General features: G+C 46.6%; 2 protein-coding genes across 4 annotated transcripts in view; both read left to right on the plus strand.

Moving 5' to 3' along the window:
* On the plus strand, positions 1-27,340 carry Tws (protein phosphatase 2 regulatory subunit tws). 3 transcript variants are annotated; one of them, XM_076903347.1, is made up of 10 exons: positions 1-453; positions 17,429-17,741; positions 21,778-21,843; positions 22,020-22,117; positions 22,435-22,713; positions 22,973-23,150; positions 23,275-23,609; positions 23,684-23,899; positions 23,988-24,155; positions 24,249-27,340. In XM_076903347.1, the coding sequence occupies exons 2-9, from the start codon at positions 17,657-17,659 to the stop codon at positions 24,138-24,140; spliced, it is 1,410 nt and encodes a 469-aa protein (XP_076759462.1). In that variant the 5' UTR covers positions 1-453; positions 17,429-17,656; the 3' UTR covers positions 24,141-24,155; positions 24,249-27,340. The 3 variants fall into 3 exon arrangements, with proteins under 3 accessions (XP_076759462.1, XP_076759464.1, XP_076759463.1); XM_076903349.1 differs by lacking the exons at positions 1-453; positions 17,429-17,741 and adding an exon at positions 20,492-20,833; XM_076903348.1 differs by lacking the exons at positions 1-453; positions 17,429-17,741 and adding an exon at positions 20,845-21,169.
* The window catches only part of LOC143428512 (homeodomain-only protein), a 123,659-nt gene that overhangs the window by 76,686 nt on the left and 19,144 nt on the right, over positions 1-27,829 (plus strand). The gene's annotated exons all lie outside the window — the stretch shown is intronic.

The following is a 27,829-nucleotide window of genomic DNA, read 5'->3' on the forward strand; positions in this document are numbered from 1 at the left end:
GCTGGGTCCCGGTGTGTTCCTCGTCCCGAGCCGTCAGCGCGAGGGACGACGGAGCGTTTCAGTAGTAAACACCAGTTGGCGTAAGACAGTGTCGGATGGCTGTCATCGTTCTACGGTCACCAGCCACGGTACGTGGTGTGTGTACGCTCGGCGGATACAGTAGTGTATACGGTTCGACCGCGTGTGTGTCGTCTACGCTCGTTTCTTGAGCGAGCCTGCATGCACGGGTGTTCGTGCATGCGTGCGTGCCTACCAAAGACTGCTTACCCTCGTGCTTTGGAGTGGTCTGACGACGCGTTGTTACCCGTGGCATTGCCCAGTACACGTTTATCGAAAGTGCACACCGTTATTGCTTTTACGTACCCAACTGGACGTCGGGCACCTGCTCCCTGTGGTCCTGGTGTCGTTCACCGAGGCGCCCGGTCGCCCCTTCGTCGGAACTTCCTGTCTATCGTAAGTGAGCATCAAATTTTCCAATATCCAATTGAGAATCGCCAGGGGAATCCGATTTCGTTCCTCGGATCCCTCGATTCTGCTCCCAGAGAACATTGTAACACGCACGATGTTGGGCCAAAGTGGACTTTTAATTAATTTTATCGCTACGCGTCCTATACATCGATCTACTTGACGGTATAGAATTATCTCGGCGAGTATTGCGTTGCAACGAAAGAAAGAATTGTTCGCGATTTAAAAGCTCTTTCGCGTACCTACTGCGTGCAAATTGAAGCTCGTCGCACGATCGACAGAACGTTTCGTTCCGCGATCAATCGATCTCGATTTTTCGGATCATCGATCGCTGAAAATTCGCCTTCGATCGTGCTCGCCTTTCCGCGGTACACGAGAATTATCCAGTATTTTCCAGTGAGATCGATCAAACGTGCGACGATGATGGAACTCGTTCGACGACAATTGTAATTCCATCAATTTTGGCGCCACTTTATTTTGTGCTACTACATATGCGTACATATTAGTCAGAAGCGTCACTTCTTTTTTCTCGCTATCACTGCGTATCTTACTGTTACTGTTTTATAAGAATCCTCATATATACATGCATTGCTTGGTAGCAAAGGGACGTTAAAGATGCGCTTGCGCGCCTTATATCTTAGTTATCTGTCGCGCGGATAGACCTAATCCTAGTATACGAGCGCATCATCTTGGATTTCAATCGATCTCTACTCTCACCGTCGTCGAACGGTTCCGTTATCAAAAAACGATCGAACACGCAGATCGCTATCTCTACCCAGGCAGACGAGACGGCGAGATCCGAACGAGATAAGGGGCCGTTCACATTCGGCGGACACGAATGCACCTCTCGCAGTCGTGAACGTATGTAAATCGCGCGAAGGGGTTGCGAGCCGCCTTTCCTTTAGATCCCGAACACGAGAACGTTCTTTTGTCAACGGCGTCGTCGCCCGAATCCGAGACGTTATGTACGGTATTATGTACGCTCGACAATAACTCGAAACTCGCTGTTTTGAGCCAGGCTAGCTCCTATTTCACGACGTATCGTGCCTCTTAAAGAGGATGCTCTTAGACGGAGGGCTACTAAATCGGTCGAGATTGCGAAATCCATAAGCGAACGCGATACATCGACGTATTCTAAGAACGCAGTCATGCATTTCTACCTCTGACAACGAAAGATAAATTTGCTCGCGAGGCAACGAATGACTATAGGCACGCGTGTCATCGAAACGAACGGAAGTACCCGATCGATCTCGGTGCACGTTACGCAGGCACACACGCACGTAACGCAGCTCGAACGAAACGAGGAACTTTTTTAATTGACTAAATAAATTTAAGCCGTGTCTCCATTTAAATATCGAACCCGTCGACCCGTTACAATACGCACTTGCCCAGCGTACGCAGATTTCCATCCACGTCTCTACGCGTCCGTCCCCGCGTGCACCGGTAATTTTCCTGCCGGACAGCAGAACCTACAAAGAGACACAGAGCGCGCTAATATCACGCAGAATTGTTTCCCCGTCGTTCTTCCGCGTTCGTTCTTTTCTTCTCTTTTTTTTTTCTTCTCTTTTAATCCTTCCCTCTATACTGGGCGTGACAACCGGTCGATTCGCATGCCTACGCACAAAGGGTGCTTTATTTTTAATTTCAATAGCTTTACGCAACCTGCAATTCGTTGTATCGATTCCGCGCGGCGCGTAAAAGAAAACACGAGGAATTGTTCCCTGTGTAATGAACCGTCGAACGGTTCAACGAACCGAGCTCCTTTCTCCGAGTGTACCTCGGCCCGTGTTGCGTCTCGCGGAACATTACGTGTCATCGATTACACATTGTTAAGGCGATGCAGCGCGATCGCGCTGATGCGTCCCCCCTTTAGGGTCAATTTGTAAAAGATTTCGGAAGCAACCAATTCGTACGACGCGCCATGGCCCTCGATAGATTGTACCGGTTGCAACGATGTGCGACGGGTTGCAGCCGGGCGAGTCGCGCGTCCTGTTGCACGCATCCTGCGTGGCTGGTTGGGGTTGCGCAGGGGCTAATTGACGGCAGTTATCGGTGGCTCGTACCGGTTAACGCCGCTAAATCGGCGCCCAGTTCGTCGCTGGCGAACGAGAATCGCCTTTTCCGGTTACGCCTCGGAAGACAATCGCGTCACGCGTCTGCGAGAAAGAGCCGCGCGCAAACTCCTCCCAATAACGCGTTTCTAGTACGTGATCTTGGCTCGAACACGTTGGTGAAACCACGAGGCTCGTTAATTTCGTCGCGGTTCCAGCTGCGTCGATGATTGCCGATCGTTCGAACCGGGTATTGGAAAGCAGACACGCCTAAGTAAGTACATGTACCGGGTGATTATTAGTGGAACGTGTGCTTAATCGGAACGATCCGTGAAACTCGTGCGAAACGTATGCGTTTTCATCAGCGAACGAAAGCGACTTCGAGACAGAGAGAGAGAGAGATACGAAATCGCGGCTCTGTTGCGAGCTCTGTTTCACGCCTTACTCACGACTTCCTCGTACATAAGAAACAGGCGAGATCTACCCGCGAGATCTGGAAGAATCAGATCTTCTCGTTCGATGTATTTCACGAGCAAAGTCTCTCGTTTCACGGGTTCTCCTCGTGTCTGACCTACTCCGCGCAGATTACTCGAAGCCACGAGACGGTTCAGAGATAGCCGATCGAACTTGTGCCCTGTTCGAAAGCACGGCTAATGGAAACAAATGCTACGCGGAAGTATTCAGAAATCGCGCAGAACCCAGCCGTCTCGAGCCACCACGGAGACAAGTTGTTGGCTCCCGGGGCTTTTCAATTTCCCTTCCGCCCTCCGTTTCGATAAAGTGCATTTCGATCAACGTGGACGTCGCTCGAGCGCGGGGACCTTTTCGCTAACTGGCCGCGGCTGCCTCGAGACGATATCGGCTTAATTTTCACGGTTTTGAACTTTCTCTCAACCCCTCCTTCCCCGTTGCGTCCCGTTCAGCCAGACTCGGAGTGGCTGCGGGCCAACTTTTTCTTCGGGCTGCATCTCTTCGTTCTCTCTTTTCATTCTCTCGTTTCTTTTTTGTCCGTTCAATGTACCAACGGCTTGCTCCAAATTTCATGCATAACAACGACGACGAGCCTTCCTCTGATCGCTGGAATGGCTCGTCAGGTGACGGATCGTCGAGAAAGATTTTTATCGAGCACAATGTCCTTTCGCAGCAGCCTCGTCCCTTTTCCGCCGATTGTTTCCAGCCGTTGGCGAACAATCGTTTTGTCTCGACCCAAATGGTGCATCGTGTCCCCGTGACACAGTGGGTATCGAGGGAAATTGGAAATCTCGCAGTTAAACCGATGAACGCGTCGTTTGTCGCGATTTCACGCGTCCGCACCCTCGTATCGGCAGAGGAACGAGCCTGGCGAACGACACAGTGGAAAATGGAGGTGCATTTCCCGTGCGCGTCGAGCCCGATCCAACGTGAGAATCCATCGAACAGAGTCGAACCTCGCAGCTTCGATAAATTTACTACACGGGTCCGCTAAGCGCCGTGCACAAGGTGTTACAACACGTTAACAGAATCCGATCCAAGTCTACGCGTTCATTGCCAAGGGCCCTGGCTCGCGGTTCACTTTTTATATCCGTCCGATTTCGACATACCTCGACAGTCGATTACACTCGCTGCGACCATCGATTTACATCCACTTCCCGCCCCTGCGCGACCCCCTCACGTGGATACGTTCCAATCGACGACCACTCTAATCGCCGCTGTCCATCTTCCTCGACCCACGTAATTAGCTCTCGTCCTACGTAAACGCCAGTCGAGTATCAGTCGACTCGCGTCTCGTAAGACGAGCGCGTACGAGAGAACGAACGCGTCTGATTCGAAACGGGTAGATCGCAATTACCCTAATTGGCTGCGCGATCAACTGCGCCGCGCTCGCGAAACCGTCCCGACGCGGGCAGAAGAAAACACCGCGTACCTTTTCGTTTATTTGTCCATTGACAAATGACCGAAAGGGTGGGCGAGAGCAAGGCGAGCCGGAGTGCATGTGCTCCAGGAATGAGAGCAAGGAACCACTCTTCGCGAACCCGGCCTTTCACCTTGAAACAACGTGGCCCGAAATAACTGGCCGTTCTCTATTTTCGGGCAACCTCTCTCTCTCTCTCTCTCTAACGAGTGAATCCTTTGACTAATATACGAATCTCTCAGGTTGACACGTACATACCTACGTGACGTACGCGTACACACGGTCAGACGGGGCTGCAATAAATATGGGCGCTCGTCGATAATCGCCGCGCGAGTAGTTCCATCCTTGATCACGTTCGAATCCGCGGAACGGTGGCAGACACGTCCGCGAGCTCGCCACCAGGCTTATCTCCGCTCTGTACCCGATGTTACGAAACCTCTGTCTGCACGTTTCGATGAATTTTTTTTGGAAAATCAACGCGTCCCACGCGTACGCCATCGCGATACCCTCCGCGCCACGTTTCGCGTTGCATGGATAGATTTAAGATCGAATCCCCGCGTGAATCCTCTGTTTTATTTCGATATCTTTGCTCGATGTAACGTCTTACAACATTTCCTGCAATATATCACCCCCTCTCTCCCTCTTTCTCTCTAAATTTAATCCCACCACCCTAGGTATATTGTTAATTATTTTCGTTCTGCTTTCACACGTAGGGGGTTCGTTATATCATAGCAAGTTATAGCTGTACCTCGTCTTTGCGTGTCAATAACACGTCCTATTTTCTTCTCTTTATATCGCGCACCCTTTCTCTTGAACACGCAATAAGGGCGCTCATAATAGTGATTCAACACCTCGCCGACCCAGCGTGGGGATTCTGCTGTGTCTTCTATCGTGAAATTGGTGAAAGTCATCTCGCGAGATCCTGTTCTCGTTAACGCGGATCGGCGTTCTTGAAACAAGCGAAAAGGACTTTCCTTTCGAGGCCACTCTCCGCTTCTACGCGTATCGTTCGAGCAATTATTCCCGTTGCAATTAACAGAGTTCGAGGAATCGAAATTTCAACGCGTTCCGGTATCGAGCCGGAAAGTTTCGAGTGGCCGCGACGTGGTAATTATCGCGACGAGAGAGAGGGGGCGAAAGAAAGGTAACAATGAAAAGGAAAGGGAAAAACGAAGGGTATAAAAGCGACGGGGCAAACAATGCGTGTGCCGCCGGCATAATTCCCGCGATAAGGACCGTCACAATGAAACGAATTTGCGGGTCGTTGGAACGCGGGGACGCGCGAAATTTCCACGATATTTTCCTCCGCCGACGAGGATCATCGATCCGTTTCTTGGACGACGAAGAGGGAATAAATTCCGTGTCAGGTCCTTCGTGAAAGTAATATCGGAGATTCGATCGCTAATGCGAAAATCCGTAGATAATGGAATTTGTCGTGGCTCTCTTGAAGACGTCCGACCGGGTCAGCGAAGGGGTGGAAAACCTGTTCTATTTTTCGCGCTTTTTAAATCACGTACCGCCTCCTATATACAACGCTGACAGAGTATGGTCGATGAGAGTACAGGTATCGTGCTTTCACGCGTTTCAACATTGTCGATCATCGATCGCGTACAGGTCGAAGGTTCGATCTGATTTCGATTCGAGGCACGCAAATGTAGGCGAGCTTTTTTATCCATCGGCGTGTCCAAGGACGTTCCAAGGCAAGAACTCGAAGGTTCGCCCGCGGAACGAAACCATCGAGGGAATAAATACGCCGCTTAAAGAGAACGAAAAAGAATCGTGATTGATTATGACAACAAGTGGTGGTACGGCCAAAATCGTCCCGTCGTCGGCGCGCCGTAAAGCGTTTTAAATTTACCGGGACAGTCGCGAATTTATACGTACGATGCTCTTGAATCCGTAAGTCGTCTCTTTAGAACGTACGCTTCTCGATGCCTTTGTAGAATCTCCGGAAAATACCGGAGAAATTAGACTAGCGAGTGAGTCTATCCTTCCAGCTGTTACACGTAATCGCGTACACGTAATAACACTTCAACTCCCGGAGCAAACGCGCTTTGGCGCGCGCGTATGCATACCAGGTTACTCCTTTCGCAGCTCCGCTCGAGGAAGTTAATTTATGCACGAAAATCCAGAGAGGCTTCTTTTCATCCGTCGCGTCGTCACCACCCACCCCACGTCCAAGGATCATCGATCCATTACGAAGGGTGCCAGCGGCGAGAGGAGCCGTGGAAACGCTAGGACGGGCGTGTACGAATCCGCGAGTCTCGCGGCGAGGAGGGAGTACGGACGAGAGGGACGAGATGCCGGGTATTAGGCGTAAAAGCCTTCGTTTGTAGACTGTAACGAGAGTGTGGGCAACGACGTTCTTTTCTCCCTTTTCGCTATTCCTCGGCACAACGGTTGCACCTAGATACACCAACTTGTATGCCGTCTACGGGCTCCGCGTTCTCCTCGAGCCTCCTACCGGTGCGTCCCTTTGTCTCCGGCTTTTGTACGATGCCCGTGTTGAACATGCCCGCTTGTTTACGAGCCCGGCTTTTCGTTGGACGTGGCACCGTCGCGAGGGACCACCGTCGTATCCCGAATCGGATACATTATGCGCGAACCACGGATTTCCTCTCCAATGCCCTCGTACATTCTGGTGCCTTCGTTCATCTCGAAGCGTCCTCGAAGTTTGTTCGAGACCGATTTTGTACACTCGAAGGGTCCTTCGAGGAAAAGCTTGCGCGTAACCCGCGACAGGGTTAAGGTTGAAACGGGGAACGGGATTGATAGTTGTGCAGGCTCGAAACGTCGAGTTCCTAGAATTATGTAACGAATCTCAAGCGCAGAAACAGCCAATTTCCTTTGACCATTACATCGTCGAACAACAAACTGTCGCGCGTACACGTGGTCTACGGGCGCGCAGGTAATAGGTCATAAGTCACGATCAAACAGCCTCGTGCGCTTTCACGGGACTCGGTGCATTACGTGCACGTTGGCGGTCGGAGACGGACGTACGAGCGGCGTCGATGGGCGTGCAGACGCCGGGGAAATTCTCCGCGATCGCGAGTGCCAGTTCCTCGTCGATTGTAACCAGTCGCCGTGAAATGACCGCGGATAGAAACGAATGCGTTCCGTGCGACACGATGGTGCCTCGAGACCAGCAACGCTTCGGTACCGTCACGTATTCTCCCGCGGTATTGCGCGCGGAATAAAAAAGAACGCCAGCTCGCCTGATAAATAGGAACAATTTAATCTTCCTGAAAAGGACGCGGACTAGTTGGACTAGGCAGGTACGTTTCATTTTTCAAGAACTCGCCGCGATGCGCCTGTTTATTATTCGTGCGCGTTCCTTTCGCTCGTAATTCGCATGCGTTTTGCGAGCCACATGCAAATAGATCCCGTATTCGCGAAACATTATCCTAGCTACCATTGCGGAATACAAACATTTCCGATTCCTCACCGACCGATGGACTGCTTCTAAGCAGTCCCAGAAGGTTGCTGTTCGACCATCGCGAGCCTTGGTTCCGATTGTCGAACGTACAAATTCCGATTGTGTCGCTGCTACTTTCGTATAGGATCTATTACGTATCGCTCGTCCTCGCTGTCGAAGTCTTCATTAACCGTGACCGTAGAATCACGGCACGTGCCTGGCCATTGGCAGCTGGGCCGATCGCAGGAAGCGGCATAGGACCGGAGACTCTTTCCAGCGAGCTTCGTAGCCGCGTCCTCGTGGATGGCTACAATCGGTTTACCATACGCGTGAGGCCACGTGTTTTCGATTTCGAGCTTTGATAATCTAAACACGAACCGCTGGATGGTTTTCATTGCACGCACATATGCCTCGCGACCGATTGCGCAACCGGGGTGCAAACCAGGTTCGTCCACGGCGAACACGAGCTGAACTCTTCCCTCCATTTTGCAGCGATCGCGTGTTACCGATTACGTAAATCACTAGGGATTCTTAAAAATAGTTTCGTTCATACTCGGTAGAGAAGATCGTTTCCGACCCGTGAGTCGTTGAAACACAGCCGTCAGCTGCGTCGGGTGCGCGTTGGGGTTGAAATTTATGCGAGGGCACGCGCGCCTCTTTGTACGAGCTACTCCGTTCGAATTAAAATATTATCAGCGCCGTTATTTCCGTCGGCAGGCGAACTGGGTTAGAAAACGCGGGACGGTCGAGCGAGCCCTCGAAAACTGCCTGCCTCCATCGGTGTCGCTTTTTATTCGCCTCGATCGATTACAGAAGCTCCAACACGGCGAATCGGAACTTGCCTGTAATTAGGAAACGTAGGAAGCCTGTCAAGAATCAGCCGGGGGTATCGAAGAAAATGGTAATTATTTTCGTCACGAGGCTCGTCTCAGCCCCGCACGCCCAGGCTCGCGCGATTCCAATTGAATTCCGAATGTATCCGATGCTATCCTTGACCCACTGATCGAGTCAGCTGGCCAGGATTCGACGTAAACGCGAACGTACGTACGGTTTACCCTCCTTGAGCGCACCTTCTACGGTGAAAGAAAGGAACTACCCTTCGTTGGCGTTCCGCGGAGTCTTCGAGGACGAGTGGCAACGGCGATGGGAACGACACGAGGGTACAGGAGGGCACGCAGTTAGGGTGCTCGCTCGCCTGACACCGAAACTGTCTTAACTTTGCTCTCGAAAGTTAATTTCACACGAACTCGTATCTTTAATCAACGTGTCGGTGAAATTAAAGTATGGCGGAACGATGGTAGATTCCTCGGGGTGATGTTCGTCGTGTAACGTGTTGCGTTTCACGTAGCGTTCGAGCGTCGCGTAATAGAGCAATTGCACAATTTGCGCTGCCTTTTAGTGCAATCATTGAAAGCCAGTTTCAACCGCTTGTCAGAGATGAAAGAAGGGACACGGGACGGTGGAAGCGTTCTTTGTGGTTTCTAATTGAATCGCAGCGGCATGCTACGAGCATCTCGGAAGGAAAGATATCTGTTGCGAGTGGCTAATGGCTTTTTCTCGTCAGGGGCGAGGGGGTATTTCGTAGCAAGTTCGCGTCGAGGTTGACGCGAAACAGTTTCTTCTTTTTTTGTAAATCTCGCGTGACCGGTGGATAGCGAGGGAGCAACGTCACGGTTCGTGGAAATAAAAACGAGCAGACGGATGGTCCGACGTCGAGCTTATTGCAGCTAGCCAAGTCCGATACGCGATGAAAAATCGGGATATCTATCTTTCAGTTAACACATTGCCCATTGTTACCGGCGTATCTTTCTCCCATGAATGGGGAACGTCTATTGGTGCCCATTGTCTTCCACTGCCGGCCCTCTCACCAGTGGGACCCGTATATGAAACACGGCCGGCGAAACGAAAGTAGGGAAGGTTGTGAAATTTAAATTAAGCCGTAGTCTCTTTACAAACGGAGGATTTATCGAACCGGGTAGAATAGGCGCAGGCGTGACAAAATCGGCTTGAAACTTTTCATCGTATTTTCACAAATGACCTAGCAATTAGCCGGGGCTATAAATTGCCCGAGCAACGGTTTGAATAGCCGATAAAAACGACGCTGTTAACTATAATAAAGGTGTACGTAAAACAATTAGAACAGATCGATATATTTAGCCGTTCCCGGATAGGCAGACCCGTGGAACACGCGAGGCGAAGAGTGTACGTCGTCGAGTGGGTTTCTGAAAATCCGCTGGTCGAAAGTTCGACGCGTAAACGAAAGGGTTCGACGTTCGAAGTGCAAGGGTAATTGCCGGTGGTATGCATTAGCCAACGTGAGCGTCGTTGCGTTTCTTTGGCACGCGGTTTCGCGAGTCAATAAAGCCACGACCTATTGATCCATAAGGTCCTCCTCTCTCACTCTCGCTCGCGCTCCCTCTGTCTGAGCTGGTTCTGTCTCGATGTCGAAGGCGGGTTTGCCGCGTACCAACGCCTGGCCGAAGATAGACAGACACACACCTTCAGACAGGACTCCTCACCTCAGACAGGCACTAGAAATCCGTGGAAAGCTCGCAAAAGTTCTATCAACCCTCCTGCCTATACCCCTCTGTCCGCTGCGTTCGCCTAACGTCAGCTGCTGACGACGAAATGACTCGTTGCCGCTGCGCGTCGCGCTGCACGCTAATTACTTCGTTAACCACCGGCCAGCTGTTTTAAGCTTCTTGCTTCTCTCTAGTACGACCCACCTGTTATTTAGCCTCGCTCCTCGTTTAATCAACCTTTATTTATGGCACCGCCACGTCGCGTTACGATATCGCGCGTGCGATTCTCCTCAGCGACGCGATGCACTCGCGTCGAGGATTAGAATCGTTAATCCTTCTTACGTCGTGTTGGTACTTTGAACCCAGGGATAATCATCACCGTAGACGTCACGCTTATTCCCGTTCTGCGTACCGCGTAAAATATTAATTAATCTCAATTAATGGAGGACTAATAAGATGCATATAGATTCAAGTGCTCCGTTGCAGTATTACGCATGAATTTTTTCTGTTAGGAGCATTAGCACTGCATGAGCTGTTGCATCGCGAATAGTCTATCAATCCGAGTTAAGGCCTTCGTCACTGCTCTGTTTAGCGGTGAGGCATAAAAGTGGATACCATTTCCGGCGCCTCTTGCATTTAAAGTCTCGCGTCGTCGGGTCAGCGTACCGGAAATCGGTGCGCGGCCCAAGGAACAGTCTTTTTCTTGGTCATCGTCCCGCTCGAAGAGAATTCCGCTTAACGAATCGTTACTCGTCAGGACTCGAATTCGTCTAGGTTCTCATGAGAACGACGAACCGAAGGATACATCGAACGAGCCAATTTCCACGACGCGGAAAAGTTCGAGGGGTTGGTGTACGGATTGAAATTTCAGATCGATCAACACCTCCGCTCTTCCGTGTATTTCGCTCGTTGAAGTAACTGCTGTTGACAGAATTTAAATCGCGCTGGTATTACGCAAGTATCTGGGGATTGTTCGGCTCGAAAACGTGTGTGTGTGTGTGTGTGCATCGAGTCGACAAGCGCTGTAATGTTGACAGTCGTTGTCTCTACGACGTGTCAATAATTAATGGAACCGCGGTCTGGAAGCTTTGTCAACTTTTTGCGGAATTACCAAGCACTCTTTACGGTCCAGCGTACGGACGAGAGCTTTTTTTCTCTCTCTCCTCTTTACTCTTTTTCTCCCCCTCTTCGCTAATTTAATGCACGATGCACGGCTGTGTACCTGCGTACACCACTCGAACTATCTGGGTCAGCAGCTTGCGCGGTAATTGGCAGCCGACTAATTCCCTTACAATTAGTTCGTTGACGGCGACGAAGAGTGTCCCCTCCCGGTACAATGATATCGACACGTTCAATTTCGTCGCCGCGTTACACGGCTCGCCAACTTTCCCCGCCTTCTATCCGTTTACTAGTCGCTTATAAATAACTATTGGCGCGGTTCTATCCACCACGTAAAATACGGCACAGCGCGGATTATCCGGCACAGTGTCTCGGGGATTGCCTCGGAGGGACGTACCGCGCATCGTTAGTAATTAATCTAGGGTCTAGTTGCATCCATTCGGTCGAGCACCAGCTTTGATACACGCCCACGCTCGCAAGTATCCGGACGTTACGTTTAGATGGTAACAAGTGGCTGAAATGGCCGCTTTCGACGAAAGATCGTTCCAACCGTTCGCTTACAGCCATCGCGCGATGTGTACATAACCGTACAATTTTTCCGCTCCGTCAGTACGCAATTCTATCGACTCCACGTGCGCATACCTTTACACACAGATCGGAAGATTAACTTTTAATCGAAGCAAACAACGAGCGAGGTTCGCTCGTTCACCCATAGCTCGCGTTGCATATTTAACGTCGCAGACGTCAATAGTTGTAAGTATTTCGGTTTTCCTTTCGTGGCGTGCGTGCACGGTATAGACACGAAAGGATACGCGTCGATCGACGAGCAGGTGAATTTTCGAAAGTGCCAAACGCGAGCTTGTAGTCCGTCGTGTCGGACGTTGGAGCTGGTTTCCGAGGTGAATTTGCGATCGTTTACGGAATATTTATACCGCGGTTACAGAAACGGGCAGACGGTGTACACTCGAGCACAGTAGTGCAAGACCCACCACTCGAATTATCTAGGCCACCTGCTTGCGGAGCAACCGGCAACCACCCAGTCGAGCCTCTTACTTCGCTGACAACGCTGAAGCTCATCCCCGGTTATGTATATACAAAGGGTAAAGCTCTATAACCACTTGGAAGCGTCAGCCGAAAAATAAAAGCCACCCACACAGACGTCTTGGCCGTTTCGCAACCGTCTCGAACTCACGTGCCCTCCTGGCCGTCGTTATTCCGTCGCCCCGTTCGCGAGGCTGAAATCAGGTTACACACCAAAGATGGACCCCGTGCATTTAATGGCCGCTTATTAGACGGTAAACACCGTGCTCGAGTTCGCAGCCTATCGTAAATTGGTCCAAATTGGTAACCCTAGAAGACTCTCTCTGTTTACTTTTTCTAATGGCTGTAAAGAAGAAGAAGGAAAAAGGTAGAAACGGAACAGCGTCCATTTGAACGTCCACGCTCCCTCCTCGGCTGCCATTAATGGAAACGATTTAACGAACGAACGCGTTCGCGCATCTCGAGGACCCCATTCGTGCTCGCATCCTGGATCCTCCCGTCAATCGAATGCTCGCGCTCTCCTCGGTTTAACTTCGCTATTGTGCGAACTGTCGCGACAACATGGGCGAACCCACCAGCAGGAAACAGTGAAACTTCGGCTAGGAAGCGACACGGAAACACGTACGATATCGTGGCGGTAGTTCGAACGTGGTAACCGCGATTACGCCGCCGCTTTCTCTCCGCCCAACTCGTTCCGATGCCTCGTGTAACAATATTTGTCTAAGAATATTATGCGTCGCGGCGGCCTGATCAAATCCAATAGAAGTAAGTCGAGCCAAGCCTGATGCAGTTATGGTTACGTAAATCGGCGGGTAATTACTGCGTAATTGTCAACTGACGATCGCGGCATTGTGAATTTCTTTATGCTCGAGCTTGACGAATCGATTTGACGATCGAAAGGTCATCGTTGCGACGTCCACGAAGCGTCGTCGCAGTCGATCGATTCTTGGACGTTGCCTCTGGTAGCCTTGTCGCTAGTCAACGCTGATGGCCAGCACACTTCCTGTATACGCGTACGGTCGTGGCTGTTGAAAACCTACAAAAACAGACGCGAGCGTTGTAAGGATTCATCGGGATGGCCTACTGGTACACACGCCTTTACGATCCCTTTAACATTGAGCGTTGACCCACTATCCCAGAAGGACGTCCCCGTACGTCAGCTTCAGGGCCCTCGTTATTTTTTAATACGCCCACGTTCGGCCGCGGTTTCGCTGAATGCGACTTGACCGTTGCATTCTTCTCGACGTCCAACGTCGAAACGGGGAAAAGGGATGGCTTGGACACGCGACAGATTTGCATCGCCGCGTTTCCACGGTTTAATATCCCGGTTAAATGAAAAATTGCTGACGAGCCGCGCGTACGAGACATCTGCTCGCGGGAAAAGATCGCGCCTCCGCTCGTAGCCTTCGGTTACTCAGGGCTGCCCCTTTTGCAAGGTCGAGGGATGTATGTAACGCGCGCTTAGCGTCTGACGAGAATAGTAATGGCGGTAGTGGAGAACAAAGGAAACGCGCGATGGCTTAGGTGTCTGCACTCTACCTAGCAAACGCTCCGACTGTTTAAAAGTACAAATATCCATTGTTAACGAGTTACGATCGAATTGTATATCGAGAACAGTCCGCGACAATAACCGCGAGACAATGCAAGAGCGATGGAAGTAATAATTTTCGTAAGCAAGGGGGCGAAGGGTCCGCGGATGGTATTATTGCTCGATCGATCGTTCGATTCGACGTTCAACGATCGCAGGGCTACATGGCGTAATAATTAAAGGTACCGAGTGAAAGGTTAAACTCTCCACATGCACGATTATTGATCGTGGCTGGCTTCGAGCTGTGAAAAAGAGGAATTCGTTTGGTCACGCTCGAGTGCGATGCTATTCGAGTATCGTTTTGTACGTACACACGTGTACGCCTTCGCCGCGAGCGAGAGAAAACAAAGGTGACAAACGGGTCCGGACTGTCGTTCGATTATCAAGGCATTTAATAAATATCGGGGGGGATATCAACGCGAGCCAGAAGCCTCGACAGATGTGACAATTAGCGAGCGAAGAACTGACAGACCGCGTTTGAAAACGATTTCAGACCTTTCGAGAACGGTGGTTCCCGGTGAATTGAAAAAACTTTTACACGACGAGGACCCACCCCTCTGCTCGTCCCTCGCGGTGTCGTCATTATTGTCATCGTTCTCGTCCCTCTTTGACGTGGATTTTTAATCAAGAGTTAAAGGAAAAAGAGATTAGAGATGGTTTAAAGTTGCCAGGTCGCACGATATCCTTGGAGTTTCGTTCCGTCGAAGTTACATCACCGTTCGATCATCGTTCCGCAATTATAATACCGTCGCTTGATCGATTTTTCATTCCTGGTAATGGCAAAATTGGCTCCTGTTAAATGCATCAAATATAACGAACAGCGAACCGAATAATAGCTCTAATTAAAGAGGTCTTCCTCGCGTGCCGTCTGAAAGCAATTCATTTAATTCGAAAGCTACGAATTAAATAGACCGTCGCTAGCTTGAGGTTACCCGCCTCCGTACAAACCTTGGCCTTTTCCATCCACTTCGCTCGAATTAAAAGAAAACATCCTCTCGCGTCCCTAAGACAGTGCCGGGATGAAAAGTATTCTTATTCCCGAAGAAGACGCGAATCAATCTCCAACTTTATAATAATACCTAGACCACCGCGTCACGTAAAATCGTAAACCTCCAGCAAGAAAAGTTTTCGCGAACTTCCCGCCGTTATAGCCCCCTCCGGATCCTGTTGTTTCATAAGTAGAACGTCGTCTCGGTTTAATAAAGTTTACCAATAAAATACGAGCACGGCGCGGCGTCTCGCGGGCAATCGCGATTAAAAATCTGTACGTCGAAGCGTCTGCGATTCGTTGTAGAGAAACGGCTGATTTCTGGACGGGCGCAACCACCTTCGTAATCGAGTGCCATCGAACTCTCGAGGGTTGCCGCGCGTCCGCACGCAAGACGAACGAATCTCGAACCCGAGAAGCAGCCGGAAAATTGTCTGGCCAGACGCCAAGACCTCCCCGCGTGCACAGTTCGCCAGTTTAACAAACTGCCACCCGTCTGCAACCACCCTTCTCTCGCTCGTCCTCGCAAATCCATAATCGTGAAACAGTCTCCCAGGCAGGCGTCCGAGAAAAATCGTCTCCCCCTCGACGGCTTCCAGTTTTCCGTTCGCAGCGTGTCCGACAATCTTTCGGAAGGACTCCCTGCTCTCTGGTCATTTAGACGAACACCGTTGCGCGACGAGCATTCTAGAAAACTGCGGGAAAGATCGTTTAGTGTGAGAACTTGATCCACCGGCAGATTAGCTCGATGACCTTAAGCGCGTTTAAATTGCAAGATTAACCGGCAGTAGCGATTAGCGGTAAAGATTTAACCTTGCCCCATTCCTGAAGGCACATCAATTCTGTCGCGCTCGCTGCGCTATACAGACAGCGCCGGTTCGGTGGAGGTTGTTCAATTTTTGCGCGTCGTGGTTCCAAACGACTCAGCGGAGAACGGTGCAATTGATTACCCTCGTTAACGAAGAATCCGGTCGTTCGGTGAGAAACAAAATCACCTTCGAGAGTCTGTGCATGCGCGCGCGTCATCACAGCGAATCGAGTATTTTTCTTTTTTTTTTTTTATTTTTTTATCGCTTGGCAAACGCTGTGACCACGTGAATAAACTCGTCGCGCAAACTTGATCCACGGTAAATATGTACGCAGGTACGCCCGCTGCCGGCAATACTCGGGCGTACCAACTTCTTTGAATATAATCCGATTACGTCGACGTTTATGCGAACGACACTTGCACCGCTCGTCGTCACATAAGACTTTGTCTTACGTTTCCCTTGGACCAGCGTCTCGAGTCACCAGTTACGCTCTTGGCTCACGGTGTATGCAGGCCATCGTTAAGAACTTGACGTCAGGTAAATCGACGGTCGTGTTTGAACCCTGCATAACGGGAATTTGATACTAGTCTCGGCTTTGTAAATGTTACAACGAATGCCTTATGGTGTGCGAATCGACGGAAGAAGTAACTGTAAGGTAGTAACGTAGATTGATCGACGCGACGCGAAGGTAATCGTTCGCCCTCGGTTCCCAGAACGTGCATACGCTCATCTTTCCGTCTAGCAAGTACCTACGCTCGCGTTCTTTCGGACAAGGACGCATTTGCGTTTCAGATCTTTGCATAAGTTACCTGGCAGCCTGTTGCCACGCATTCCTCGCGTCTCCGCTCGACGCCCACGTCTGGCGTCCATAGCGCGAACGACGCGCGGGATTGTCAAATGAAATTGCACAGAACGAAACACGTTCGACGTGTAATTACTCGAGAACAGAAGACGCAGCCGGCTGTAACGAGAGGCGGTGGTTTCAACCCCCTTGCGCGTTCGAACCCGCGCATCCCTTCTTCGCGTTCGGCTACCTGTTGCCATTTTTTTTCTTTTTTTTTTGTTCCTTTTCTTCGCGCCAGTCGTTCGGTAATATTTCTACGTTCACACGTCCGTCGACGAACCCACACATCGACAGGAGGGACGCATTCACGCACGCGTCTTTCAATTGGCCCCCACCCCACGTTCGCGCTCTCATTTCGCACCCTCCGCGCTTACGCGATACCGCACTTAAATCGCGATTAAAAGCCGTACGTGCGCCAGGGTAACTCCTTCCGGGTGCTCGAGATGCCGCGTACCGTCGCTAAGAGGATTTGGCCGAACCGATCCAACAGGTGGAAGCGTTCCATCCCGATGGTAATCTCCGAACATCGAACGAAACAGTGACGAATCGGTATTTTAGTTCCGTTTGTTCATCGGGAAAGGACTGCGCGAGGTAGCTACAACGGTGGTCCTAAAAGTAGACCAAGATCCGATGAATGATGTCTGAATCGTTTACGTTAAAAATAATCGCGATTATTCACCGTTGTACTGTTTCAGTGACGTCGAGCGCAAAGTGGAGGTTGAGGACAGATACAACAGCGTGGTTAACAGGTGGAAAAGGGTTGAAGTATCCGAAATACCACCACGCGTCACGCAGGGGTGGTGGGTCTATGGGGGGCACCGCCCCAGCGGCCCCCCGGCTCCAGTCCGAACGGAAACTGCCGGAGCGGTGCCATCCTGGCAAGGTTCAAGACCGCCCCGCTTCCGGTACCACCGTCCAAACGGATGAAGAGCCCCTCCAACATCATGAGGCAGTCTAGCCTCACCAAGCTCGGCTCCATGATCAATACCGCCGTGAACAAGAGAGTCGGTGAGTTCTATTTTTCTTTCCTCTCTTTTCTTTCCTCTTTTTTTTCGTTCTTTTTCGTTCTCCCTTCTTTCCGCTGTTCCTGTTTTCGTCTTCCTCCTTTTTCTCTCTCTCCTCCGAGCCTCCTCCCACCGCTCCCTTCGTTTCATCTCTTCGGGTACGCTTTATTAATCCCCCGCGTCTCACAAATGCTTGACGGTAGGTAACAGTAATTTTTTCCTCGAGCAAAGCGGCGGACAGGATACCGTAAAAAAAATGCGACTCCACCGGGAACAAACTTTCACCCCGCGGCGACCAGGGAAATTTTAATACCTCTTTAACGGTCGAGCCAACAACCCTGAATGTACGCGCGGAAATGTTAAGCGTGAATAATCGCCGTTCGAGTGATGTATCGGCCGGAAATTAACGCATTCGATGAAATAGCGGTAGTAAAACGTCGTTCAGTGATGCGTTGTTGAATCTGGGATTATTCGAGCCAACAGTGATACGCTGTTCGAGCAACTGAAAGCTTTTTTAAGATTAACAAAAAATAGGAATCTCCGTAGCACCTGAGTCAAGCTACCCTACGCGCACGCGAGCAGCGCGGGTTATCGTGCTACAGGGGTGCGCGTGGCAAGTTTTTCAAATGCAACAGAAGTAAAACGATCTACAAGTTCGCATACTGTGCTCGCTGTTATGTTTAGCAATCAGAAGATTTTGTAGCTGAAACGCGTCCTTAAAGACACGAACGTTGCTCGGGCTCGATCGTCGACGATCGTACCTCGCACACAAAATAAACGTCGGATACGCACAGATTCCCGGCGTCGTTTACATTCAACGGTCAGTGGGTAAACCAATCGACGACCGATGTCACCCGGCAATAACAGTATGTTATCGCGATCGTAACTGATATCGTTGAAGAGAACGGTTCGCAAAGGATCGTCATCGAGGATGAATCCGCGGAGTCGTGTCAAAACTAAAAAGCTGGACTACGTCGTGGATAAAAGCATGGTTCGAGAGGTGACGTCGAACGGCGAGAGCGATTTGAACGGGAACGGGCAGGAGCGTTACTGTTGTGAGTAGAATAACGTTGTAACGATCTTTTCGAAATCGGCACGTTCAAGGGACTGTTTACGGGCGGCATCGTTTCGAGGAAACGAAACGGGAGCATAGACACGGAGGATATTGGCCACGCGAGTGTTTCGATCGATTTTCCGTGGATGTGGAAAAAATTCCAGGCATGCAAATTTAAAGGCGAACTCGCTATAAGAGCCTGAAACCGCCAACGTGTGTACGTACATCGAATGCCAGCGAATCTTTAACGCGTTCAGGCGTGATCTAATCGTACAATCGGAGCTTATAAATTTCGTAATAGGCGACGCGTTTACGTGTTGGGAAATCTCTCGCTAAGAGACACGTGATGTCTAGATTTTTTACCCGTTTTTACGTCCGCAAAGAACGCTTGCACTTGACTCATGACAAATATCGTGTCCAGGCAAACGTTGCACCGGCTCTATGTATACGCCTGCTAGAGCAAACTCATTAACATCCATCCTCTAACACGTTCGGCAACATGAGTTTCGTGTGTCGCACCAGCTCATGCACTTTCGTACCAGTTCGAGACAGCCGTTTTCATTTGCGAGTGTTCGCGCGTAAGAAAAAAAAGAATAACGTTTGTCCTCGATTATTTGTTTAATCTATTCGCGCCGCGGTTAATTGTTCGGGCGAACGAATAACGTGAAAATCGATCGTTTATTGACACGAGCGGGGAGAAGGGAATGGTTCTTGTCTACAGTTCGTTCGTGATCGTTAATCGTTATATGAATTTTTTAAAGCGGAATTCGTCGTCAGGCCAGACACGAATTTCAAGCGCCGTGTACGTCGTGATTCGAATTTAAAATTCGAGACTTGAGCGCACGGGTTCGGAGCTACGCTCGAATGTTGAACGACGGTGAACGTTGTTTCGCCACTTTGAATTACAAATTTTGTCAGCAACGTAAAAAAATTACAACGCTTCGTACGGGTCTGTAATATTCAAATAATTACAGGCGCATCGATATCGATGAGTCCGCGATTGTGATAACAGTTAAATTTCCAATTTGCTTGAACTTTTTAAAGAACTACTCAATTTAAAACTAATTCAAGAGCCAGAGAACAATGTTTTGTTTTATTTCGACGGAAAACTTTAAACTTAAAGTGCACGATGTTCGATAAACAGCGAGTAAAAAACTTATTAACATTCAATGGAAGCCGGACGTTAGAACCGTATCGAGAATGTATCGACGAGATCTATCAAAGTGAACCATAATCACCTTTCTACTCTGAAATGCATAAAAATGTACGACGCGTATCGATTACAAAGGCATGTGATACGTACGTTTAAAGTTCGTTGAGTTCTCATCGTTGAAATCGAAAGAACGGCAAGGAAAGTTTAGCTTCGCTAAAAATGGCTCGGTCGGTGACAAATTTTGCGCGTCTACGCAGGAACGAACCCATGTTTTCCTCTTTGGAGGAACTGCGCGAGAAGCTTTCGGAACTCTTAGGTAATTTTTATTCGCCGCTGCTTCTTAATCGCTCGTACCAACTTAGACAGATCCGATTAAACATTAAAATCCGAATTCGAGCTCTAATTAAAGTTCGATCTGAAGGTTGCAAGAGCACCATGCGGGGGATTGTTTGAAATTGTAGTTCAAATTTAGCGGGGCGCAGGTGGCGCTGACCAGTAGTTCACGTTCGGTAATTTCCGTTGCAGCTCGTGTGCATTCGGTTTTCGCATACAAGATGGCGATTACCGTAGAAGTAGCAAAACCTGGCTGTGGTGTGACGTCACGCCATAGCAGTGTTGTGCGGTTATGCGTTCGTGAATTCCGCCATTGAAAGTCAGTGATCGCGTAGGGATCGGTGGCGGACTAGATGGACGAATATGTGACAAGATAAAAGATCGCGCGGAGTGTGGCAAATAGTCGTGAAGGTTTCCTGTCTGCTGGTCGCCGGCGTGGCGCGCCGCGCGCGTGTATCTCTCTGGTCGAGTAGGCGGTATTGGACCCTCGCACCGGGAGTAAGCTCTCGCGTGCGAATCTCTCTGGTTGCGTAGTGTCTCGTATGCGAGATGGCCGGTAAGTAAGCGTCGTGTGCGACGGTTTACCACTCTGCGTGATCGCCCTGTCGATTATCTGCCGCACGTCGTGAACCGAACGGTGCGTCGCTTCTGCTGGCCGCCTCGCCGCGCCGCGGTAACCTGAACCTTGACCCAGATACTATCACGGGTTCACGGGTATATCCGCAGCGCTCGCAGTGCACGCAACGTTCTTCTTCGTCAATTCCGCATCCTCAAATATAATCACCCGTACCCACTCTCTGGATTCTCGGTGCGCGCGGGGCCAAATGCGCCCGTCGCCGGCGGCGGCGGTGGCGACGGCCTAGAAGCACGATGGATTGCGTCGAAACTTCAAGTAGGATTACTTTTATCTTTTCCCCCGACTATTCGCCCGTTTTCCATCGCATCTCCCGTCTCCCCATTGTCCGTCTACTTTTCTTTTCATCCGCCTGCTCGTTCCGCAACAACCTTTCTCCTACTTTCGACACTATCGCGTCACGTCTCTCCACGTTTAATTTACTACACTCCACGCACTCGACATATTTCTCTGTCCCCTGCTCCTCTTTCTTTATCCCGTCACCCACCCGTTGTTCTTCCCGATTCGTGTCACTTTTCATGCCCCTGACGAATTGTACGCACTTTGCGAGTACAATCGGTCGAGCGTAGAAGACCGCGTGCAATTTCGATGCAAATATCTACGCGTCTTCTTTCCACCGTGCGTCTACCTGTTTCATATTCAAGACGCGTGATAGAAATCGAACGATGAGCAGCTCCCGATCCATTTTGTGATATAACATTTTTATAGAAACGTTGCGTATATAAACAGTGGATAAACATGGGATAGTATATCGTTTATAATTAAATTTCATTGTCCGCGTAACAATGTTATTGTATTCCTGCCTCGATACACTGTAACTTCAGTTATGTCTTTCGTTCATTGTCGACTGAAACTTTTTGTTTTAGGCAATGGTGACATACAGTGGTGTTTCTCGCAGGTGAAAGGAACATTGGAAGACGATGTCACCGAAGGTATATTATGCATTCCCTGAATACATTATCCGATCAATTTGCATTTATTCTAGAAGGTTGTACCTACAAGGCATAATGTCTTTGAACCTAAAATTTAAGACGTTTTACTTTTTTTTATATGTTTTATATATTTTTTAGTACATGGTTATAAATATGTACAATGTCTTCTGTTCTAGCCGATATAATTTCATGTGTTGAGTTTAATCACGATGGCGATCTTCTTGCAACAGGAGATAAAGGTGGCCGGGTTGTTATTTTTCAAAGAGACCCTGTTGTAAGTTGAAATGAAATTTCAGTAATTAATATATATGCTGCAGTACGTCAGCTTTTCGGTTCCAATAAAAACACAGTTATTTTCCAAATAAAAATTGCATTGATACGTATTAGTGTTGGGTTAGTGCCAGCTATGCATGCACAATATGTTACAAGTACATTTCTCTATCTTTAGAAAATTCCTAAAGACAATTGTTGTGACACTGCAAAGAATAATAGTAGTAAATATTTTCTAAGTAGTTTCACTATTTTCTATTGCGAAAGAAGAAAGAGTATTCTGTGAGATTGTAAAGTAATTTGAAAATAATATTTATACAGAGTAAAAACAGTATACCTCGGAGAGGTGAATACAATGTATACAGCACCTTCCAAAGTCACGAACCTGAATTCGATTACCTGAAATCGCTAGAGATAGAAGAAAAAATTAACAAAATTAGGTGGTTGAAAAGAAAAAATCCAGCACATTTCCTACTTTCCACTAATGATAAAACGATCAAGTTGTGGAAAGTCAGTGAACGTGATAAAAGAGTAGAAGGATATAATACAAAGGAAGAAAATGGTACAATTCGCGACCCTGCTTGTATCACTTCCTTAAGGGTAAGTACTGCATGACATTTACCAGCATTTAATATGTGGGTTTATTTTACAATACTATATTAAATAAAGTACGTTTAAATGCTGTATCTTTTCATTTAATGTGTCTACACACTTTCTTCTGTACCATTGTGTGTTCCTAAGAAAAATATTTACAATAGAAATATGGTCAAGGAGTTCAAATATGCACATAACATTATTAGACTTTGGTATTGTGACTCCTGTACACGGCAGTTGAATACCTACTTATTTACTGACTTAGGTACCAACTATAAAGCCGATGGAGTTGATGGTAGAAGCATCTCCAAGGAGAATATTTGCTAATGCGCACACCTATCATATAAACAGTATAAGTGTCAACAGTGATCAAGAGACATACCTCAGTGCTGATGATCTTAGAATTAATCTTTGGCACCTGGAGATCACAGACCAGAGTTTTAGTATCCTTTTTTCCCATATTATGTCAACGTATTTATTTCTCAAAATTTGAATGTTGTGCTTTAGAATTTGAATACAAAACTTTTTAATGATAGAATGTATAATTTTCCTAACAATAATATACAGATATAGTAGACATTAAGCCGACTAATATGGAGGAATTAACAGAAGTAATAACTGCCGCGGAATTTCATCCGGCAGAGTGTAACGTCTTGGTATATAGTAGTAGCAAAGGGACAATTAGACTTTGTGACATGAGATCTGCCGCACTTTGCGACCAACATAGTAAACTATTCGAAGAGCCAGAGGATCCAACAAATCGAAGTTTCTTCTCCGAAATAATATCGAGTATAAGCGATGTAAAACTTAGTAATTCAGGAACATATATGATCAGTAGAGACTACCTCAGTGTGAAAGTGTGGGATTTGCGAATGGAAACAAAACCCATTGAATGTTATCCTGTATGTAACAAACGTTGCTGCAAAAGTATTTTCATATATCTATAGGAAAAAATATTAATTATATATCGTTACAGGTACATGAATACCTAAGATCAAAGCTGTGCTCATTGTATGAGAACGATTGTATCTTTGACAAATTCGAGTGCTGTTGGAGTGGTAACGATTCTGCTATTATGACAGGTTCATATAATAATTTCTTCAGAGTATTCGATCGTACAACTAAACGTGATCTCACACTGGAAGCGGCACGCGACATTGCCAAACCAAAAACACTTCTAAAACCACGTAAGGTTAGTAAAAAAAAACTTTCGAGATATATACGTGTAACGGGAGGTAACGGCAACTTATTATTCATGGTATAAATCCGTTTACCTAAAGGTCTGTACCGGTGGTAAACGTAAGAAAGATGAAATTAGCGTCGACTGCCTGGATTTCAATAAAAAGATATTACATACCGCTTGGCATCCATCTGAAAATGTGGTAGCAGTTGCTGCTACGAATAATCTCTTCCTATTTCAAGATAAACTCTAGCACATCTGTATGCAGGTATGCATATATTCAACGTTGTGAGCGAAAAAAAGAGAACGTATTTTCTTACGAGGCAACGATACAGTTGTTTCTAATCTTTTTTTATTTCAGATCATTCAACGATATATATTGACGTGAGCAAGGCACGTTCAACTGAAAAGTCTCAGTGGGACAAGGGGTGTCTGAACTACACTGACGAAAGTCGACTGTTAAAACGTGTCAATGGTTGACTGACCGAAAAGTGGTGTACGTAGCGCCGTCCACACAGCTCACAATATTCATACTCACTATGTATACACAGACATACAGAAATTGCACGTAACACCTTGTCGCGCGTATATGTGTATATATAAATGCATGCAAGCAAAGACATACGCATAGCTCTCCGAACTAATTGAAATCCACTAGTTGAAATAAAATGCACACAGAATCATTGCCCATTAATCAAGAATAATATGTACAGTTCAACCAATCAACGGACTCGTGTTGGCGGTTATTATTTAACTACTTTAATAAACAATTAATACGATTCAGTTTGCTTGTATCATAGAAGTTTTGATATCGTATCGACTTAAAATGCTTTTTAACATAGGTGATTTTTCTACGTATGGAATGATATCTAAGAACGAAATATAACAGTATGGTTAAACGCATAGAAGTCACTAGACGCGTCAAATATTTTCTGTACTTGTGCGTGTAGCATATAATATCTTTGCTTAATACATTATTTGCTAAATACAATGCCTAAGAAGTGCAAAATTAAAAGTAAGGATTACTATACGTGCCACAAAAAAAAAAGATGAGAATACTCTATAACTTGTTATCTATTTTATTCTCAGTATTGTTCTTTCTAAGTTTTCGCATAGTACAATTTTTGCGCTTTCAATGGACAATTCAAAATTAAACTTTTTCGTATCGAAAATGTCATCGTTCATTGCCGATTTTAGAATAAACATATTTCCACAATTACTAATAGTAGAATTTAAAGTATACTTGGCAAGTTACCATTGCGGAAAGAGCCAAGTTTCCGATCGTTTCGATCAGTCATTTACTACTATCATTTAACAAAGATAACATTAAACAGTAGGCCTATACTCTTGTGTCTTTATTTCCTAAATGAAATATATTACCAAACGGCATGTCAGTTAACGTTTGCCAGTTAATATTCGCCGATACGAGCCGAAGTGCGGAAATACAAGACAAATTTCACCTACTCGAAAGGAAGAAAAAATATTGATATCGATGCATTGTGTACATTAAAAAATAAAATGATATGGGTGCAAAATACCATTCGTCGATTGTCGCTTTCTAGTAAAGAAAAATGAAAAATACACGGACAAGAAATATATGGAAATTGTGGTAATTGTAAGTGGAATACTGATTTTCTAATATTTCTTATTGATAACTTAACATTTATTATACTTACACATATAAGCAGCGATTTCATACACGAATAAAAGATAAAATTTAAAAAGTGCATTTGACGATGGTAAGCTGGGCTTGCAGAGTTTATGTATAAATTAAATATGTGCTGAGTAACGTATATATATATATATATTAGCGGAATATAACTTCAACATTCATGAGATCTATAGAGACGAAATTTCAACGTAATGATACACGATGATTTGAAATATACGCGCAGATTATTAACAATTGCGAACAAGGTGAATAAAATTGAAATTTTATATCCATGAAAAATGCCAGTTACGAGAACTGTCTGGAATAACATATACTTTATCGTCGGTGACTTAAAATTGTACGCGATCGAGGAATGGAAATAATAATTTTCACGTGTGCAAAGAATTCTCGGGACATAAGCAGACAAACGACTTTCGAGGTTTCCTAATGATGTACAAGCAATCATATAGTTTTATATTAAAAAAAAAAAATATATGGTCGCTATAATAAAACCACTACAGGAGAATGATCGAACACGTGAATTGTCCATAATTTCAAATTGATTCTCTGACAGATCTGCTGTATGGCCAAAAGTAGACCCACGTGATATAGAAATCGCTATTTTAAATTATGCGCTTCGAAATGATTTCAATTAATTACATTCTTATTCGTACGGTATATTATTTAAGTAATTAAGTTTTAGGTATTGGAAATTATCAATTAGATGTTTTATGCGTTGGACTTCGTATGGTCCAATTTATTTTGAAGAAAAGAAAAAACATTACATATTATTACGTTTCCTGCAATATAGCTTTTTATACATTTTATTCTTTTTTTTTTCTTTTATTGAACTGAAGCTTTCGATGTAGTAATTGCGTAAATGAAATTTAGTCGTGTTATTTTCTCTGTATTAACGCAAAGGCAATAACGAGAGAAGAAAGACCTGCTTTTGTAATCTAACGCAATGCAACGCATGAAACGTAATAATTGTGTAAACTAAACCAGGATTATTACTCAGTGTCTTTGTAACGCGACATTTAGGCAATTGTGTACTCACGGAGAAAAGGAGGTGAAAAGACGCACGAATAAAAAGATGCAGAATCACAACCGATAAAATGTACATCGTAATTTCGTTTTTAATACGATCTTAAATGCGCGAAGGAACCGCGGAATTCGTTCTATTCTCGAACAAAACTGTAGAATTATTTTTTACGATTAAGTAATATTAATATTATTACTATTATTGCTATTATTAATATTATAATAGGGACTCTGCGTTACTTGTTTGTTTTGTTAACTGCTATGCAGGTTTAGTCACAGTGATGATGATTTTGATCTGTTTCGGTAACCTTAAGTAGCTGACGTCGATTATGTGAATTGATAAGTGCGAATGAAATTAATCGCATTAAGTGACCAAAATAAAACGATACTTGTTCGCGCAATGGAATACTTTTACCGTAACCGTTGTATTGTGAAACGCAAAGTATGCAACGAAGAGTTCCGAAGGCTCTCGTTAGAGAATGATTTGTTTTTTTTTTTTTTTTTTTTTTAATGTTCGTAAAGTCCAATGCTAAGAATATACTACGAGATCGATGATTACAAAACTACTGAATTACGGCAAATTATTGAGAAAACGATGGATCCCATCGATCGAGACTACCTTATTAGGAATAGAATTAATTCCAAACGGAAGGAAGTAATGAACGCAATTTGTATCCGCTTGCTTGATACGAGAAGGCGAAACGGAGGTCTCATGCATACAGAAATCTTCGAAAGACATTTTGATTATCGAAAAAAAGAAATGCCTTACGACCGGTCGTATCATCGCTGCATCCGTGCATCGGACAATCCGAATTGACGTAAATGAATTTAAAAAAAAAAAAGAACGCTGGTACAGAGTAGAACTTTTAGCACGCAGGACCTGTCTCGTTGTGATATAATAAACGTCATTGTATTACTAGCCGAATGTTGGAGCTCTATTTTTATTAAGGTATACCACGTATTATTAGTCCATACTTAGCGTTTTTATAGTGGAAGTACGTAAAGAGTCTTTTTACCTGTCTTGCGTGAGGTACAATGGGAACGGAGCTGCAATAGCGAGAGGTGCGTGGACACGGAAACTCATTTGCATAGAGGTTTCAACGTCGTAACGTCGATCATCGTGCGAATCATTTTTCTCAGTTTATTATCCACTGATTCATTTCTTCTCGCTAGTACACGCAATTAGGTAGAAAGAACGATTAGATTATGGTATCGACATTGTCGAGTTAAGGAGAATCGTGCCATAGTGT

This window comes from Xylocopa sonorina, chromosome 10, assembly GCF_050948175.1.
Source record: "Xylocopa sonorina isolate GNS202 chromosome 10, iyXylSono1_principal, whole genome shotgun sequence".
Classification (NCBI taxonomy): domain Eukaryota; kingdom Metazoa; phylum Arthropoda; class Insecta; order Hymenoptera; family Apidae; genus Xylocopa; species Xylocopa sonorina.